The sequence below is a fragment of the Zeus faber genome, assembly GCF_960531495.2.
Source record: "Zeus faber genome assembly, chromosome: 14".
Classification (NCBI taxonomy): domain Eukaryota; kingdom Metazoa; phylum Chordata; class Actinopteri; order Zeiformes; family Zeidae; genus Zeus; species Zeus faber.
Genome location: NC_137200.1, coordinates 17743941 through 17763940, shown reverse-complemented (window position 1 = coordinate 17763940; position 20000 = coordinate 17743941). Strand labels below are relative to the sequence as shown.

At 43.7% G+C, this 20000-nt stretch overlaps 1 protein-coding gene across 1 annotated transcript in view; it reads right to left on the bottom strand.

The window, feature by feature from the left end:
• Positions 1–2212: 2212 nt before the first annotated feature.
• rtn4rl1a (reticulon 4 receptor-like 1a) overlaps positions 2213–20000 on the bottom strand; it is a gene marked incomplete at both ends in the record, with an annotated part of 31415 nt that continues 13627 nt past the window's right edge. The window contains 2 exons of the mRNA XM_080013476.1: positions 2213–3112; positions 4658–5112. Coding sequence (XP_079869602.1) covers positions 2213–3112; positions 4658–5112 — 1355 coding nt within the window. The remainder of the gene's footprint in view (positions 3113–4657; positions 5113–20000) is intronic.

Sequence of the window (20000 nt, the reverse complement as noted above, 5' to 3'; positions counted from 1 at the left end):
TATATACATATATATATATAAATCAAAGAAAAACGAACTAAATCGCAGCTCCAACTCCTTGGTTTCTGCAGGAACTGAAGGAAGGGAAACGACAGGAAACAAGACTGTTTCTCTCTTTGTTTTTTTCGCTTTGTTTCATTTTTTTTTGTTTGTTTGTTTTTTTGATACAAAAGTCACCCTCACAGGAACGAAGAAACAGGACACAAAGTCAATTTACATCATCTCTGGTTTCACAGCGGTTCACGGACAAGGTCGCCAGCGGGGGGCGCCAATCCTACACCTCAGCGCAACGACAGCGGTTGACGCTGAAGTTTATCCTCGACGTCGGGGATGCACATCGTCCGACACCGCCGCAGCCTTTGAAACCCCCCCGGTGTTGTTGCCGGGCGACCCGATCTCAACACCTGTTTTCAGACATTTCAACTTTTCAGCTAACAGAGTCAAACTACCCGCCTCCCGTGAACACCCAGACGACCATCTGAACTGATCCAATGACTCACCCATAGGAAAATCAACCACGTGAGGACCTTACGATGAGTGGTTTGGCGTCTAAGTGCTCTTGGCCGTCGTTGAGAGCTCCGGTCTACCCAGGTGGGAGGTGCAGGGTATAGGGGGGTGGATGGTCGGCTGTGAGGCGAGAACAGCGTTTGGTGGGGGTCCGCAGCAATTTTCACAGTCCGTTCCGGGGCAAGCGTCCTTCAGTTCCCTCTGTCTCTGCTGGGATTCATTCTCCTTGAAGGATCTACAGGCTTGCACCCCCCCACCCCCCCCCCCCCCAAATTAGCAGCATTATAATCCCCCCCAATCAGGGATGGCAGATCCTCAATGTCCCAGATCCTGAAATCCTCCTTTCATTTTTCCTTTTTGTCTCGTTAGCGACTGATATAACGGTCACGGCAGGTTAGATTGTGATGCCGTGTTGGCACCCTGACTGAAGACGCCAGCTAAGTCCCATATTACCATGTTTGGCGAGTGCCTTAAACCTTTGGGATTTTCGATTTCCGGATGATAAACACCATATTGTCTGTCTCAGCCCAAAAAGATTTACTTTCTTTACCCACTGGTCTCCACGTCGGTACAGACAAAAGTGCATAAGAATTTCTCGAATGAATAGTGTTTGTGGACCAGACTCCAACCACACTTCATTCAAGCTTATTTTGACTGACCTTAGGTTACTGAGGCCTCTGTAACATACCCGATGAGGTTGAGGAGTGGGCAAAACCTTATTTGTATGTTTAAGTGTATCCTGATTGGCTTGCCCATAGCTTTCCCTAGGCACTCGCACTATGTACAGTAACTCCTGTCTACCGGCATGGCTTTACTGACCACTGTGGCCACGGACCACACACAACACATACAAGTACATACAGTATTATTGCACAAACACAGGCACAAAACTCCCCCTTCAGTCAGTCAGTCGGTCACCCATCCACTGACTCCGCTCTTCATGGCTTTCAGATGGATGTGGTGCAAGAACAGGTCTCTCTTAACATATTGCCAGTTATACACACTATCACAAATTAATGATTTGTTTCACGGTACCGACTAAAAGCCAAGACAGCATGTACGGTTTGAAGCAGGCTGAGCCTGCTATAAGAAATGGAAACAAAGTAGAAAAGTAGTTGATAAATAGTTGCTGCTAATACTCTACACGACTAATAAACTTAATGGTCCCTGTCTTTGCAGTGTTTTGTAAGGTAATATGACAGCGGCGTGGTTTTTTCTCCCACTCCAGAAGCAGGATCTATCGATGGCTAAATATGATAACTGAGCCTTGAACAGTTTCACCATGTATATCACCGTGTATTTTCTCAAAATTAAATGAAGCTTTGAGAATTTGTTTTTATGTCAGGTTATGGAGTGAGGGTGGTGTGGGAAGTAAATACATTGATTTAATGACTCATTTATGCCATCTTTTCCAGTGGGGTGTGCTGTGAAATTAAAAGCCTTTTCTTCCATTTCATTTCATTCGGTTAAACCCACAGAAACCAAAAGGCCAATTAATTTTACCTGATGCGCGTGTTTCTCCTGAAGTTCATCACTGTTTTTTTTTTAAACCTAAGGGATATTTTTCAACACCGGATATTGATAATGGTCTTAACAAACGGTCATGAACATACACAGCTATAAACACATGCCTCAGTCTGGCGGCGAGGGCAGGGTTAAAGAGTCCGAAGAGAGAGTCCACAGGAGGCATAGCAAGCTGTCCGTCTCAGCGTAGGAGCAAAGAGGTGAGTGACAGAAGCAGAGCCAATGAGAAGCAGGGTAGAGCTCCTGCAAAGTGGGACACTGCCGTGTTATTTACTCTCTGGACACCACTCGGTGGGCCGACAGAAGTTCTTGGGATGCACTTGTTCTTCCTCCTTGGGGGAAGAGAGGGGTCATATTTTCCCCCGTCTGGAGTGTAGTCTTTCTCCATCCCCTCCCTTAGTACTTGCACCTCGTTCACCCCCCCTTTGCCCTTGCGGCCCCTGCGGGTGCAGTTTCTGCGGCCCCCTTTGGCTGGCCGGGGCAGCGGGGAGGGCGAGGGCAGGCTGTACTGGTCCCCGTGGGGCAGGTATGGCCGTTGGTGGTGGTTGTGGTGGTTCCGGTGACGGTTCAGGTGGTTCAAGGACTCTCCCTGCTCCACCCCACCGCCCGCTGCGCCGCCTCCCCGGCCCTCTCCTGACAAGCAGCTGGGCAGCTCCTCTTTCCCCAGTGTTTTCAGGTCCTTACCGGCCAGCTCTGAAGGCGACACACATGCCAATGACGAGGTGGAACCTCTGAACCGCCGCAGCCAGTCCCACAATGACAAAGCCTTGCAGTCACATTCCCAGGGGTTGTCGTTGAGTCGCAGGTACTCGAGAGCCGGCAGTAGAGTCAGGCACGCCCCGGACAGCTCGGTCAGGGAGTTGTTGAACAGGTACAAGGTAGTGAGGCGTCGCAGGTCATGGAAGGCCTGGCGATCGACCCACTGGATCTGGTTCTGGTGAAGAAGCAAGCGGTCCAGGACACCCAGGCCTCGGAAGGTGTTCTGGCGAAGGCTCCATAGACGGTTACCATGCAGGAAGAGGTGGCTCAGGTTCAACAGATCAATGAAAAGGTCATCCTCCAGAAACTCCAACTGGTTGTCCTGTTGAGGAAGCAGGAGAAGAAAAAAATGGACGTACAGTATATGATAGGAGAGAGAAATCAGGGAAGCTTGTCGGGTCATCGTTGGGGCGGGAGAGAAAGCAGCCGACATGAGCAAATGTAATACAATAAACGCAGAATGAAGGAAATAATTCAGGTTCTGACAAGTTGACTTTACATGATTTGTGGTCCTCCTCGAAACGCAGGGACTTGATAAATCAGTACAGTGTCTTTTCATCTGTTTTTAGCTTCTTTTTAGCTATTTCTGTGCTTTCGTCCTAACAACACTAATCGGTGCTGCCATGCAGTACATTACCTTCAGCAATTGTTTGGGGTGTAAGGATTTGAGTCCTTACTTGGGTACGGGTTGGATTCCTGCCATGTTTTAAGTGTGTCGGCCTGTTTTGAACTGCAATTTAAACTTTTATCCCCGTGATCTTATTGTGGATTTTAATTTCTATGCTTTCATTGTTCTTTGTGTTCATATGCAGGTGCTCCTCACTTAATGACCGAGTTCCGTGCCTAGGACCATGACATTAAGCGAATTGGCCGAGTAGTATATATAGTGTATATAGTATATAATGTATATATCTTATATATAGTGCATATTGTGTATATAGTTTATACAGTGTATATAGTGTATAGTGTATAAAGGGTGATGCAAACGTATTAAACAGGTAGGTGGTTAAGTGAGGAGTACCTGTAATGCCTTTTCTGACAGACAACTCTTACATTCACTTTAGAATTATCTTTATTTATTTAACATAATTTCAATTTGGTGTCTGGGAGAAATTGAGTTGTCTGACAGAACTAGCTCTGCATCATTTATACACACAGTTGCATCAGATGAAAATTGTAATCCCCCTACATATTCATATATTCATACATTAATATTACAAACGACGACAGAATTTCACACGCTGAAGCCCTCCTCATGAATGCTTTGGTCAGGAGACAAAAAAAAAGTAAGTATACACTCATAATCATACCTTACATGCATCTGTATTACTTTTGGGGAAAGGGCTGCTTGCACAAAGCGCTATTACAGTTTATCAGATGATTGTTAACTAGAATAGTTAATATTGATGCAGTATGGACTATCTGCCAAAAGGAGGAACAAAATATATGATTCTTCAATTTATTGTCAGTCATTTTTATTGTCTCACCATTCATAGATTGCCAAGCAGCTTTTGCAAGCTCTGACATCGTCATTCCTAAACGGTGTGATAACAGCCCCTTTCAAACTTAGCTCATCATGCACTATCGATATTTACCGATTCACTTGTCTCGCATGATGCAGAAGCAGTGAAGCAGTGAAAGTTTTTGTCCATGTCAAAGAAGTGTGAAATTGTATCCAGACGTCCCGTCCCCATATAAGGTAATAACATCCCTGTCCGTCTCCTACTGTGGTGCACAGTAGGAAAGTTACCTCAGAGGATAGTCTAAAGAATGACTTACAATTTTTACCCTGCACTCCAGGATGACAGTTTTCACTTGACCGGCCTCAAAAATTGTATGAAGGCATAAGGAGGTTGAAATCACATACCTGTAGATAGAGATACTGGAGATTATTTAGCCCATCAAAAATCCCCGCAGGAAGGCTGATCAGGCCACAGTGGTAGAGGTGCAGGGCATGTAGGCGGCCAAGACCATGGAAGGTATCTGACGCCAGGGCCCCCAGGTAGCGATTGTCCCCGAGGTCAAGCTCCTCCAGGCGGTCGAAGCCGTGGAACGTGGAGGGCTGTATGTAGGAGATGTTGTTAGAATACAGCCACAGCATGGCGGTGGTGGGAGAGAAGTGGCCACGGAGCAGGCGCTGGATCTTGTTGTTCTGCAGGAAGACGCGCTCGCTCTGGGCGGGGATCCCCTCAGGCACGGCATGGAAGTTGTGGGCCTGGCAGGAGACGGTGCTGGGGGAACTGTAGCAGATGCAGTGGCGCGGGCAGGGCAGCGACAGATCCAAGCCACACAACACCAGCAGAAGCTCCACCCCGCCCCAACCTGAGGGGAGAGAGCAGGAGAAGGAGTGTCGGGCAAGGAGGGTGGGTGGCAAGAGGGTTGGAAATGAGGGGAGAAGAGAGGGGAAGAAACGTGGAAAGAGAAGAACGATGAGAATGAAATGCATTTATCAAACGAGCCAGCTCGCTTGTGCAAGCGCGATGTTAATCTGTTGGCATCCATTCTGAAACACCTCGCTTTACACCCCTGGACGTTTTCACATTTTCCGAACCTTAAACGTATGAGAGAGAGAGAAATCAAATACAAGTGCCAAATTGTAGAATTTCATGTCTGCATATCTTACATACAGTTCACCTATCACGGACTCTCTTTGTGTGTGTGTGTGTGTGTGTGTGTGTGTGTGTCTGGTGTGTGTGTGTGTGTGTGTGTGTGTGTGTGTGTGTGTGTGTGTGTGTGTGTGTGTGTGTGTGTGTGTGTGTGTGTGTGTATATGTGTGTGTGTGTGTGTGTGTGTGTAAAAGAAATATGTCAAGTTCACGAGGCCACAGTGGTGCATTGCACAGAGCGTGTCCGGATATGTCATCCAGGGACTAGACAGGGATGAGTGTAAAATGGAATTCAATGAGTGTGAATGTGCGCGCACACGCGCGTGTGTGTGTGTGCGTGTGCGTGTGTGCATGCACATGTATGTGACATTTGTGCCGAAACCCGTGGGAGCAGTGTCTCTCTTATTAGACAAGGCTGACCTTTCCATCAACTTCTCGGCTCATGCAGGATAAAAAGAAAAACAAACAAACAACCAGCGTGTCGGAAGCTCTTTGTCTTCTCTGCATGCCAGCGTTCTGTTTCTTCTCCTTTCCCCTCTTTCTCCTTATCTTCTTCCAGCTATCTGCTTTGCGGCCATGCCAATGGACTTGTGTCACTTATATCATCCTCTATCTGACCATCTGCTGTTGCCCTTTCTCCTGTGCTTCTGTGCCTCGTTTTCTCTTGGAAGAACTTACGGAACACTTTGCCACGTCCTGCATGTTGCCTTGCTTATCACTCCTGGTTGGTGTTGCTCGCCTTGTTCCGTCCTACACACTGCTACAGTAATATACAGTCATCTGCTAATTTGCTCGGAATCTGCAGCTTTCTACTCCATGCATAGTACGTTTGGAGGGGGATCTATTTGTGTCCATGTGCATCACACCATTTCTGTATGTATATGTGTGTGTGTGTGGGGGGGGGGGGGGGGGGGGGGTAGGAGAGGATCATGGGAGAAAAATCGATACAGCATAGTATCGTGATATTTTTCAAAAGATGCCAAGAATCGGTAGAATTTTTTTTATGTACTTTTAGAGCTGTGAGATGACGGCCATGTCCACACTAGTGGGGATACATTTTTTTTTTATTCCATTTTCGTGTCAAAGCGTTTTCGGTCTGCACTGGCGTTTTCACAGTGTTTTCAAAAAAGTGTGCAGTGCATGTGCAGGAAACCTGCAGACCTGCGAACCTGCTTTGTTTACAAGCGCGAAGAAGCGGTGTGATCGTAATGCAGTTTACATCTTACAGTAAGTCATTCAAGGTTCTCAACACGTCTAAATCAAGAGACAAACAGAGGAAATCTGAGGACAAACGTAACGATTTATTAATCCCTGGAGATCAATTCAGGCGTTAGAGCAGCGAAAACCGTGCCGTCAGCGATCATAATATTCATACACAATACTGAATAGTATTGTGTATCGATCGATTCCTAAAGCTGAAGGGGCTTTTGAACTTTTAATGGAGACATTGCAAATTAATTTAATTACCTGTAAATATGGGGTTAAACTGAACAATACTGACCACACGTAAACAAACTGGTCGTCGGCCGTCACTTCTAGGTTCCTCACACATGTAATGTCCTGACCTAATTTTTAAGAAGCTCCGCGTGGACGCAAGACCAAAACGGAGAAAAAAAGATGGGTTTTAAACTTTTTAATGCAGTCAAATGAAAGAAATTAAACATTCAAATTAAAAGATTTTAAGAAATTAAAAATGTATCAGAACATGTTGCAGTATTGCTTCACAAAATTTGGTGTATTGCAAAACATAAAGAATCACAATATTATCGTATCGGGACACAAGTAGAACAATGTAATAAAAGTAGGGGTATGTGGCGTGGGAGTGTTATTTTAAGCAGCCACACCTGTTTTGGGTCTAGTTAATTGGGCCCAGGATCAGGGGTGGCTGTGCACCTGTTGCTCATCAGAGCAATGGATGCGCACCGGTCAAATCACCCATCCCCACACACACATGGGAGGGAGCCTTTGCCATGACAACGTTCCATCTCCAACTTCAATAAAGGGGTTTGTCTTCAACATCATTGCCTGTGTCTCCGTGTCGTAGAGCCCGGGAAAAGCTACTTGGGTGGTGTGTGGCAGGGGAACTGTCACAGAGTACTCACATTGACGTTCCACATCTGTATACACAGTGTGTTTACATATATAAATGACCAAACGTCCTTGAAAATAATAATGATGTTTCTTAATCAAGAGATAAATCAATGACATTGGATGTGAGGAAACAAAAAAGTTGATCTCAAATTACCTGAAAAACCAATTTATCTCTAATGTAATAATTTAATGTTTGAGGTTTATTGCCATTCTGTATACACTTTATTTGGCTTATATTTAATGTTTTGTCATTAGGTTTATTGTACATACCCAATTCGTTTTCTCATCATTCTGCTGCCTTTATTTAAGTAGATATTGTATATGGCCAAATACTTCCGGTTTATTTATTTTGAATCAGTAGGATCAGGGTTAGGGTTAGGGTAACTGGGGTAGGGTTAAATAGGGTTCGAAGGGGTCTTTTTGTTCATGAAAAATTCACATCAGTAGTCTGTGGATGTCATGGATTCAACGTACACACAGACATGATGAATAAAATTTGAATTCGGGGCAGTTCAAAAATGCCTTCCTCCAAGTTTGATGCAAATCTGTCCATTTTTGCAGGAGAAGTTAGTACAAAATGCTGCATTTCTCATCTCTGCAACGGTCACGAGATAGCACTGCAGACCTCTGATTGGTTACAGACACGCAGCATCTCATGGCATCACTGGTTACCTGTAATCACTTCGCCCATGTGCAAAATGGCGGGCCGTAACGATTGCTTGACATTAAATCTGCCATTTGGAAATACTTCAGATATTTAATCTGCTCACTGGACTATTCAATTAGACTTTAAGTCAAGGAATATATAACTCTGATGGACTGTACATGCGCAGAAGTGCAGCAATAACAGCCATTAAACACAAGATAGGTGTTGTGTTTGGAACATGGATAATGTAGTTTACAGTCTTCCTGAATTGTAATTAGTTATAACAGAAATCATAGGAAATTACGCGGTGACAGGTTTTACTTCATTACTATTCATATTCAATTAAAATATTAACAGAAGACAATTGCATTACACAAAGTGCAGCATACTGTATGACACTGTTGCAGGCTTCTTGCAAAGCATCATATAGTATGGCAGAGCACCCAACTTCTCCATCCAAACTTCCCCTGAAGAATTTCACCATGCCTAACCCTAACCCTGACCCTGACCCTAACCCTAACCCTAACCCTAACCCTAACCCTAACCCTTCTCTTTGGACATACAAAGCAAGTTCTCACCATCAGCCAGCCAGCAAACATTGGTCAAGCTGGGAAATGTTTCCAAGTGTCCAAGCAAATACACCTATTGCTTCTTGTTTATATGAGAGCGTTACAGTTTATGTTATGTAGCAGTATCACCCTTAATCTTTCTTTACATTACCATACTAGCACAATACCTAATGCTTATGGAGGTATGAGGTAGCAGGCGTTTGTAACGAGGCTCATGTAACATCCTCTTTTTATTTTATTAATTTGTTAGTAATCCGACACACACCAGGGTGAGTTATAGAAAACAACAATCAAAGAAAACATCACCTTCAGAATTTCTAGATATGTATATTTTTACAGTCTTCCTGAATTGTAGTTAGTTGTAACAAGAACCATACAGAATTACGCAGTGACAGGTTACTTTATTACACTTTGTGTTTACTTATATTTTTTGTTTGCTTTGAAGTCTCCAATTTCTGAGAGGTGATCGTAACAGGCTATTTGACTGTGGAATCAACTTAGTTGACCTTTAAGCCTACAACCCCAAGTTCACTACTAAAACTAAAACTGATGTTGATGGACGTTGCCGTCCTCCCACCACAAACAACTGTATGTTATACTGTACACTGTCATCAATCGGCTTCCTTGTATTTTCCCATTTCCATAAAGAATAGAATTAGTCATAGTTGAGGCCCTACTCCTCTCAATACTTGCTACAAATACTATTGTTTCCTTGTTCAGGTTGGTGAAATCCATTTCATAGTCATAAAGGTGGCTGTAGGACCCAAAATGGTGCAAGCTCATGGAAAGGACATCAAATTGCAAAGAATGCTCCATTTCTGAAAACACAATGTCAATGAAGCTTGGTCTCTGGGAAATCCAGATTAAATAAGTGAAAGGTGTCCAATCACACACAATAAAGACCCTAACAACCCCACCCCAGGGTAACACTGTATATCTCACATGTACGAAGAACACGGAAATTCTGTCTATGTCAGAGGCGTCTGTCCCAGACAATGTGACTCATGTGCCCTCCAAGAGGAGGGATTGTTGGAAGCAGTCGTTCAAATAAGCTCAGTGGCTTCAACAGATAAGCATATATGTCCGTCGTGTGGGGGGAAACAAAACACCTTCAACATGAACGCTCAATTGTGCCTCCTGTTACAATAACAGGAGGCACAGGCCAATGTCTGTACTGCATGAGTACTTGGAAAAGTAGATGTACACCGCAGTACTGTGCAATGGCGTGTCCATAGAGGAACAATTTCTGCTGGGTGGCTAATTCCGAGTCACCTACACTGAGACCGCGCTCCGGCTGACGGCAGGGTGAGGCATCTGGCTGGTTGCGTTATGGCGAGCCTCGACTTTAAGCCTGGGTTCTGCATCTGCGAGTGCGGCGATATGCCTCCTGGGGCTGGGTTGTATGTGTGCGCTTCGAGGAATTAATTGGGACAAGTCCACTGCACTCGTGAACACATCACACACACACACACACACACACACACACACACACACACACACACACACACACACACACACACACACACACACACACACACACACACACACACACACACACACACACACACAGATACTCTTCCCAGGCACACACAAACCACCAGCACCTGCTTTGAACACACCTCTGAACACCCTCCTGGTTACATCTCTCTCCTTTTCTCCCTCAATTTACTGTGATAGGTATCACACGAAGACAACCACGTGCCCCATTACTGTTCCAGTTTTCCTGGACTTAATTAACTCTGTTTTGTCGATACATGTTGTTGTCTGATGTTTCTTTGTTTATGTTTTTCCATGTACATGTTGTTTTTTGGTTTTATGTTTATTCGTCTCACCCTTGGAGATTCTCTGTTTTTGGGCTAGTAATGATGATTAGTTGTTTATAGACCAAAACATGGTAAGATGATTCTTCAAAGAGAGGGATTGGTGGTGGTTCTGTGTAACAAAAGGTGTGCTCCGGTCATCTCACAGGTTGCCCACAGGACAGAGTTGTTGCAGCAGTTCTTGATGATTAAAGAATGCATAAAGAGTTGCATTGCAGGTTGAGAAGTTGAACTCTACTTGTAGCCTAACTCTGTCCTAGATGGCACAGATACTCTGTGTTGTATGCCCAGCATGCTGACAGCACAAGTTAAAAAACAAACCAACAACCAAAAAAATCATGACATGACGGGGTCACACACTTCACACCATAACGTGGACCCTGTGTATTACTGCCTGCAGCTATATTTAATCATTTTTTTAAATTGTTTGTCTATAATTTTTTAGATAGGATTTTGTTGTTTATTATGAGGTTTAGTGTATATTGCCATATTTTATTGTGTACAGTCTACAGTGTATATTCCAACATTTTCCATATTTTCTTAATATGCTTGATTCTAATGCATTTTTTATTATTGCCTATTTTTTGATGTAAGCTTTTGCTGTGACAGTGCAATTTTGATGATGATGATGATGATGATGATGATGATGATGATGATAATGAAATCTATCTATCTATCTATCTATCTATCTATCTATCTATCTATCTATCTATCTATCTATCTATCTATCTATCTGTCTGTCTATCTATCATTTATACTGTAATTTGATTAATTTACTTACTTTAGTATCTAGAACCTGTTATAGGCTAATATAATTGTTGCAGGGTTCTGCAGATGTATGTATGTAAATGGAATATAATTTTTGGCAAAGGCAAAGACAATATGGCATTCAAATCAGAACCTAGCAGTCCATCAAAAATAATCTGATATTAACAAATTCCAATCATCGAGCCTGAATTTATTCTTGATTCCAACATGAACTTCCTCCACAGTTGGATGTGCTACGCCAATTGGAGGAAATCCCTCCAATTGCCACTCTGAAATTAATGCAGTTATCGTTTAAATTAATCTGGTTATCATTTAAACGCTGGCCTGGCCCATGCGATGGCACGTGACATTTCCTGGCAACAGTTCCTCCGAGATTAATCCGTATCTTAAAACTGCCTTTTTTTTAATGTCACAACTCGCTCTCCTCTTTGATCTTCGTCTGAGTCGTTTTATATCAACGTCTACCGCCTCCCTCGTCCAACACTCCTTTTAGCTCTGTCCGCCGGTGCGGACCTTCCACCCTCTGCGTTAGATGTTGGAGAGTTTCGGGAGTTATTTCTCTTTTTTGGCTACTTGTTCTTCCCTTAATAACGAGTTGTGCATTTGTGCACCAGTTTAACCATGCTGCGGCCAAAACCGGCTTAGATCCGCCCCCTTGCGTAGAAATTCAGCATTCAAGGTAATTTATTCAACGTCTTCCAAAGATTCCATGCCTCTTCATTGAAGTTGAACTTTTTTTTTCCAATTACCCATCACTGACCAAAATTAATGTTTGTAGAATTGTGTGTTTATTGTAGAAGACGCTTAACTCAACCGTGCAGCTGAGATGTCCCTCCATGGTACAAGTTGATTCAAATTTACAATCGTTACAGCATTGCATATTTTATATAACAAACTACCTTTTATCTTTGTTGTGGGTACTGAAAATGTATTTTACATTTACTTAAACCTCCCTCCAAGTCTTGAATAGTGTCTCATCAAGTGGAATGACCCCCTAGTTAGTATGTGCCAAATCGGGAGGTAATTTATTCCCTTTTTGAACTGATCAACCGCACGGTCACGCTTACGGTATGTTCGGGCACACAATGGCACCTAAAGTTTCTAAGGATTTAGTTGCATTTTTTGATATTCTTATTCATATCTAACATATTTTCAGTGGGCGGATAACTTCTCCTATTCAATTTGTTTAATTAAGTTTTTTAATTACCTTTTGGTAAGAAGCCGGGTACTGCGGGCTGCAGCACTGGCTTTCTCTCGCGCCAGCACAGCTGTTCTGATTCGGCGCGATCAGCCCGGCGGCGCTGACTGGTCCGAGTCGGCTGGGTTTTCTTATGTGTCCTTATGTGTTTATCTTGCAGTGAGGATGTGGAGCCAAGAGCCTGCGGACCAGATCGCGGAACGGACACTGACACGCACTGAGCAATCTGATTTATATTTTACGTTCATGTTTGGCCGGCGAGCCTTTTTGTTGTTTGATTATAATAAAAACCCTGCCGTGTCGGCACCTCGCTGCCAGAAAGACTCTGTCTCCCTCCCTGAACCTGTATCTGTGGACAGAGCCTTCCACATAACCAAGATGGTTCAGTTTAGGTATGAGGTTACTGATTGTTAAGTTCCGGGTCAGGATTAGGGTGTCGTCCGTGTCCAATACATTTTCCGGACTGTTGGGATTTCGGAACAATGGGCCGCCGGAACAATGGCGTGGCACTGAATTTTGTTGATTGTGTGAGGGTTGAAATTACAATTCAATATAAATAAAGCGATAAGTCTAATTACATTATTTGATCACACTTAATAGCTTGTAGTTGTTAGCTGCAAAGATGGAGACAAGGTTAATTCTTTAAACAAAAAGGTGCAAAAAAAAGCAAAAAGGAAGAGAAAAAACCCTGACAAAATAACAAATACAACTAGACAAACTATTAATTAATAAATAGTGATTCAAATTTTCCTAAAAAAGTAGCAACTTATAAAAAGTATTTCAAAGTACACAGTACATAAACTCTTAGATTTACTTTTAAATTATTTTTATTCATTTTGCATCATTTGAGTTTGGTTTCTGGGCTCTACTTGAAATTAACTAGAAATATGGGAAGGATGAGCTCGAATCCCCCCATTGGATAGAAGAGTAGAGCCCAATGTAGCAAGCAAGCAGGCAGCAAAGCAGGCAGGGCAGCTCATAGGCCGGCATATAAGCGCGTGGGAGTGTGTGGCGCTGTCAAGTTGTCTGACAGAACTAGCTCCACATCATTACTACAAAAAGGATTAAAAGGATGCAGCTAAATGATGCATTCTGGCCAACGCCAACCATGAGTCACCGTTACATCTCCACAGACCGTGTGATGTAATATCAGGTGGTGATTGATCACACCGAAGCAGTCCTTAAATACTGTCCTCATTTCTAAGAATTGTCAAAACAAGAAGATTTGTGTTAATTCTAATAGACTCTGTCATCATCCTCTCCCCGAGGCAGCAGCACTAAACCCTTCCTAGAGAACCACAGAGTTAACTTTTCCCTTCCTTCCTTTCTTGTTTCTTTCTAACCCAAAGTCCCGGTTAGATAACACTTCACATGAATCCTTTTGGTCATTCTTCATATATTTATTAAAAGGCAGCTCCTGTATTTCAACTGCCTTTCTTTCACTTATTTCATTTCTTTCTCGGGCAGCCAAGACCTTTTAAATCACAGCAATTATAAAACCATTCCCTGAGAGAAAGCCTGTTGTTTCTAAAAGCACCTGAAGCCCAGTCTGTTGAAGCAAAATAGCTCAAAAAGTAGAACGAAAATGGAACATAGAAAATCAGTAAATTCTCTGATATTACCGTGCATGTGGACATAGCTGTGGGAACAAAGTCTGGGTGCTGGGGGGAGGGGGTCATTTTGACAGAAAAAGCCGTTTTCGGAACAGCCTTATAGGAGCGAGACGGAACATATCACTAACTGATAATGCGATTAGAGCACTGCTGCCCCACAATGCCTTGCTTATGGTTTTATTAGGGAAATCAGGGACCTGGATGTTACAATATTATCGATGGAAGTTTGCAGCATCATAGAAGTTTGCCAACCACATCTCATCCAGTTATAGATACAGCAGAAAACAATCCAAGTTAATACACAGACTTTATCCACTGTATAAGTCTAAATGTTGGTGTCAGCAGATTAATAATACCCACAACAAATCAACTTCCCCACATAACAAGCAGTAGTCAAGGGATGCTTGTGGAGGACGGTGGTTCCTTGATATAGGCCATATATGTATCTATACCATTCATACCTAAATTGATATTGAGGTGTAATTTTTTGCCCATACCATATGCTTCATTTCCCGTGTCCAGTATAGGTAAGTATGGAAAAGTATAAGTACTTTGTTACTATACTGAAGTACATTTTTCAAGTATCTGTACTTACTTAAAGGGGACATATTATGCACCTTTTTACACAAGTTAATATAGGTCTCAAAAGTCCCCAAAACATATTTTGGATTTTGTTTGCTGAAAATACCACTCAGATTATGCATTCTAACCATTCTAACATTCCTCTAAACCCATCCTATTCTCAGTGTGTGTCGCTATCCTCCTGAGGCCCCTAGTTCTGTGAGCCAATTGGGTTTGAGCTTTACTTCCGGGTTCCGTTGTATTAAGTCTGTAAACTTTCACTTATTTCACCTTATCAGTCCACCAAAATCTGTTTCTTATCAAATTAAAGGCGAGAAATAAGCAATCCAGTTGCTGAATCTTCACTCATATTAGATCAATTATTATTATTATTATTATTATTATTATTATTATTTGATCTACAAGGCCTCATTTAAATGTTGCACAGAGGATGGGATGGAGCAGATGACCATGGGTATGGTGGGTACAGTGGGTACGGTGGCACAACGCGTTGCACTGCTGCCTCACAGCAAAAATGACCCCCACCAAAAACACAGAACATCGTCGTCTGACCAGCGATGGACATTTGTAATTGGTCCCCGGGCGTCGCTGTATGCTGCCCACTGCTCCTGGCTGCCCCCCCGGGGGAAGGACAAATAGGGTGAAAAGCAGAGAACTCATTTCACCGGCACCATTTGAAGCGTGTGTGTGTGTTGGTGGCCGTCGCCTCATGAGTGCATGTGTTGTGGGGTGTGTGGTGTGTTACTTGGTCATTAGTTCACCTCATTATTTAACACTTTGCCCACATCCAAAGGTCTGACACTATATATACGACAAAAAATAAGGAAACGCATAATAGGTCCCCTTTAAGTTTATTTTGTTAACTTTTGACATTTACTCAGTCCTGTTACTTTTTAAATCAGGATATATATATATATTTATCAATATTGATATTATTTTCACATTTTATTTTAATCAGGATATGCATAAGCTTTATCCTTTACACTGTATTATAGCCTCTGTCAAGCAGCGACAGATTGGCCATCTGGGATTTGAATAAATGCCAGAAGGGCCGCCCTACTATGGGCCGGTCCGGCCCTGGTTACTGCGCAGTCCATTGGCATGTTGGGCGGCCGGGCCTGTAACATGTACCAGTATTAACATAATAATTAATTGGAGCGCTGACACAATGTCATCTTTAAAGCATTAACACAGCTTTAATCAGTGCCCTCAATTGTATATATTCCAGCTAAGTCACCTAGGAATTACGGTCACAGTTGGTAGCAAATTGACAACAATTTCAGTAGGACTCAAATAAAACCAGTAAATAAATTGAATAATTTTGAAATGTTGTGTTGCATGAGTAGTTGTTTATTTGCACACCCATGTTACACATGCAGATGTAAGTGTGATACGTGCTGCGTCATCTACAACTGCCCAAAGAATCCGTAGGTCATCATCAATCACTTGTCAACAGTTTCTGACTCTTCCCGTCACCGTCGCAACTGCTGAGTGCTCATTCTCCAAACTAAAACTTCTTAAAAACTACCTGAGGCGCACAAGGGCACAGGATAGACTAAGGAGGGTGACCATGTCATCCATTGGTTGAAGAATTTGGACATAGGGCGCATTGTGGAAGACTTCACGGATTACTTCAAATAGTGGTGAGTTCTTGATAAACTGCATGGCTGATGAAACTGATGAACGGCACGCGTTGTGCTGTTATTTTGAAAAGAAGCTTTCTTTACATAAATATAGACATTTCCACCATAAATTGATGCAGAAAAAAATCACCAGTATGCAGGAAATTAAGTGTTTCACACTCAAAATTTCCAGGCGGACAACCCCCAGACCCCCCGCCAAGACGTCCCCTACCCTGATGCACCAACGAAACCTACGGTGCCGCTGACGGGAAAATCCGTCGTCTGACCTGAGCACAGGGACGAAGACTAATGGAGCCCTTCTAGTAGCTGGTTCCCTCAGAGGTTGCTACATCACAGTTTTATCTGGTAAATCGCTATCTCAGTCTTTTTATATTCACATTTGGGTGGGGTTGGTGTTGGGTTTGAAAATATGGCCTCTCTGTTGCAAATGCCAGGGCCTTTTTTTGATGCCAAGTCCGTCGCTGATATGTTTACCTGATGTGACAAGTACTTGTACTTTTAATACTTTAAGTACGTTTAAGAGCAGCTACGTATTCTACTTCAGTAGAAAGATCAGTGCAGTACTTTCACCTTAATGAGAGTCATTTTGTGTTGGGGTATTTGGGCTTTTACTTCGGTGAAGGTCTGAGTATTTTTTTCTGTCTCCCTCTTGTTGTTTTGCCGAAATTCTTACTCTAAACTCCCTCGAGTTAGATATTTGCCGAATGCTCCATCAAGCACAGCCCAAACTCAATTACACAAGCTGCCCCCCAACCGCCAGCACCCCCCCCCCCCCCCCCCCACTCCCCTCCCCTCCGTCCCTGTCCCTCCACAACCATACGTACATGTGTGCTAACACACACACACACACACACACACACACACACACACACACACGCCCAGCCTGTCAGCCCACCATCACGGTTGCCTCTCAACTATAACATGGCATCTGGCAGAGACACCTGCCACTCACCAACCCAAGAACAGAGTAACAGACGACAGAATGAGGGGAGAAGGTGGGTGGAAGAGAGCGAGAGCGAGCGAGCGAGCAAGACAGGGAAGAGGGATGGGAAATATCATACTCAAAGGGGAAAGAGTAGCTCTTAAAACATGAAAGCGGAGGCAGAGGAGAAATGCACAGCATGGCGGTGTGGGAGGGAACGAGAACAGAGCGAGTGACTGTAGCTAAAAGAGGATGATGAGGATGACAGGGACCTACTGCAAAGCATGGACTATTATTTCGGTAGGTGTATAAATGCCTGCCGGCTCCTCGTACAACTAAACTCTCTCTCTCTCTCCCTCTTAGTGAGTTGCCGGCTAATGCTTTGACCTTTTCCTGGGTGAGTGTCAGAAAAACACTCTTAATTTAATTACATACAATTGACATTCCCACGTATGCACACACACACACACGCACGCACGCACGCACGCACGCACGCACGCACGCACACAAGATTTTACAGGGATGCCATCAAAACATGCAAATTCACAAGCAAAGGTGCACACAGATAGAACACACACACACATACACACACACACACACAAAATGTGATGAAGAGTCAAATGTCAGTAAAGGAGGCGGGATTGGCCAGCGCAGAAGCTCGCCCCTGGTTTGGCATAAAATCCCAAAGATCATTTAGCGTCGCCCTATTCAAAGGACGATGCAGTAGATCTCTGTCTGAGTTAATGAGAGATTTAAATAGCACCACTGCCCGAGACGTGGATGAAATATTACCGCCTCAGCCAATCCCACCCTCTCCTGTAATGTAATACCCAACTACTACGTCTGTCTTCGTACTGTCGACTGGACGAGAGGTTAATACTACCGCAGGTTCTTCATTTCTGATTCTCCATGACCTCTGTTTGTGAAAATTGTTTTTTCTCTGATGTGTCCATTCTCAAGGCTCCTTCCTTTTTTCTCTGGGCTTTGGGAGTTTTTTTTTTTTTTTATTGGTCACGTGGCATGGTTGCTCTCGCCATAACAATCGAATGGCTCATGTCCAGCATCTTAGCTTATCTCGTGTAAGCCCCGTAAGCTGTGGTGCTTGCAATTTTTTCCAATGGCCTCGTAGCCCAATGTAGCCCTGAACAGAATATGAAATATCTCCATCTAAGGTAAAGAACAATAGCGTTAGACAGCCTGGTTAATTGGATTGGGCCATGGGGTCCCATGTCTCCTTAGTAGTGTAGTAATGCATGGAAAAGGTGTTCTTGAACTAACTTATTTTTGTAGGGAATGCTTAATAATTATTTATCCCCTGGGAAAATTATCTTTACACTCTCTGATGGTGATAACAAGTCAGATCTCTGGCACGTGTCCCGGCAGCAGATAGGAGGTTTGGCATCTCGCTCAAGGATGCTTTTGGAGAGACCCACTTCTGGGATGAAACCCAGAACCGACCCAAACACAGTCTTAAGATAATGGCCAGCGGTGTAGCACCTACTGGGCGCCTACAAAAAACATGGCGAGCCTGTTCAACAGGAACTGTCAGCATCTCAACATGAAGGACAAGCGCAACAAAAGCCAGAGGACGAAAGCTTAGGAGCAGCGTAACAGCTACGGAGAAGGGTAATTGGTAAATGACAGTCGAGCAAATGAATTAACACGGGAAATGGGCTAGATGGACCAAGCCCAAGTCTCTCGGGCAAAAGAGGGCGGGCGGAAAGTGGGAAGAAAATGGCGCCATGCAAGAGAGTTTAAAAGGGAAATGCTGTTAGTTTAATCACAGGTGTGGCCGGGGATGCGATGCAATTTCCTCGAAATCTCTGTCAATGGATCGTTGACACCCTGGCCTCTATTTAGGTGCTGCTACGTTCAAGCATGTTCTGTTAGGTTAAACACAACACTGTAACAATGTTGGCAGGCAAAGTACGCCATCGAGTAAGTCATCTAAGATATAATAAGATATAATGGTCATGGACCAAACAACGGCCAATTCCCAAGAGTATAAGGAGCTCTAACACTGTGGCAAAATATGCTGAGGCTAGCAACTTTAAAGAAAACACAGTACCGTGCGAGAGTTACAAGGTGGCAGCCAAAGTGGAACAGTGAGGGTGGGAATTCAAAGCTCCCCCTGAAGTGTTTGGCAGAAAACCAACAGTTGCAACCCGGTATAAGTTGAGTGCATGTGATCCGAACACGGAGAGAACATTCAAACCGGAGCGAAGGATTTGACACCGCGCTCGGTTCACCGCCAGTGCTTGGTTTTTCAAACGCCCTTTCCGTTTTAAAAAGTAATGTCTGGGCTTCGACTAACGCTCACGCGCTAACATGCTGACTTTTCCGGTCTTTGTTTCATTGCATGTCCTTGGTATACTGTATCGTCGGAGGTGCTCCAGTGGTGCATGCCCTAGAATTTACTGCCTAACGACACAGCAGGACCAGTCGGATTCAGTGAAGTGCAAGGATAGACGATGAAAACATCCGCTTTACAATCGGCCAGTCGGTCAACTGTGAAAGCGTAGAGTACCTCAGCTGCTAATTTGATGGCGATGATGTGTGGCACCCAATATCTTCGATCAATGTCCCCAGCAGTATGTTTTTTTTTTTGCCAATGCATTCTTCAACCTCTCCATTGAGAGACTTCGGCCAGAAACAAGAACAAGCGACAGCGCATCACTTCAATTTTGGTTGCACTGCGTGGGCTGCCTGTTTCCTTTAGAATTAATTTGAAAGTCCTCTTACTTGTATACAAA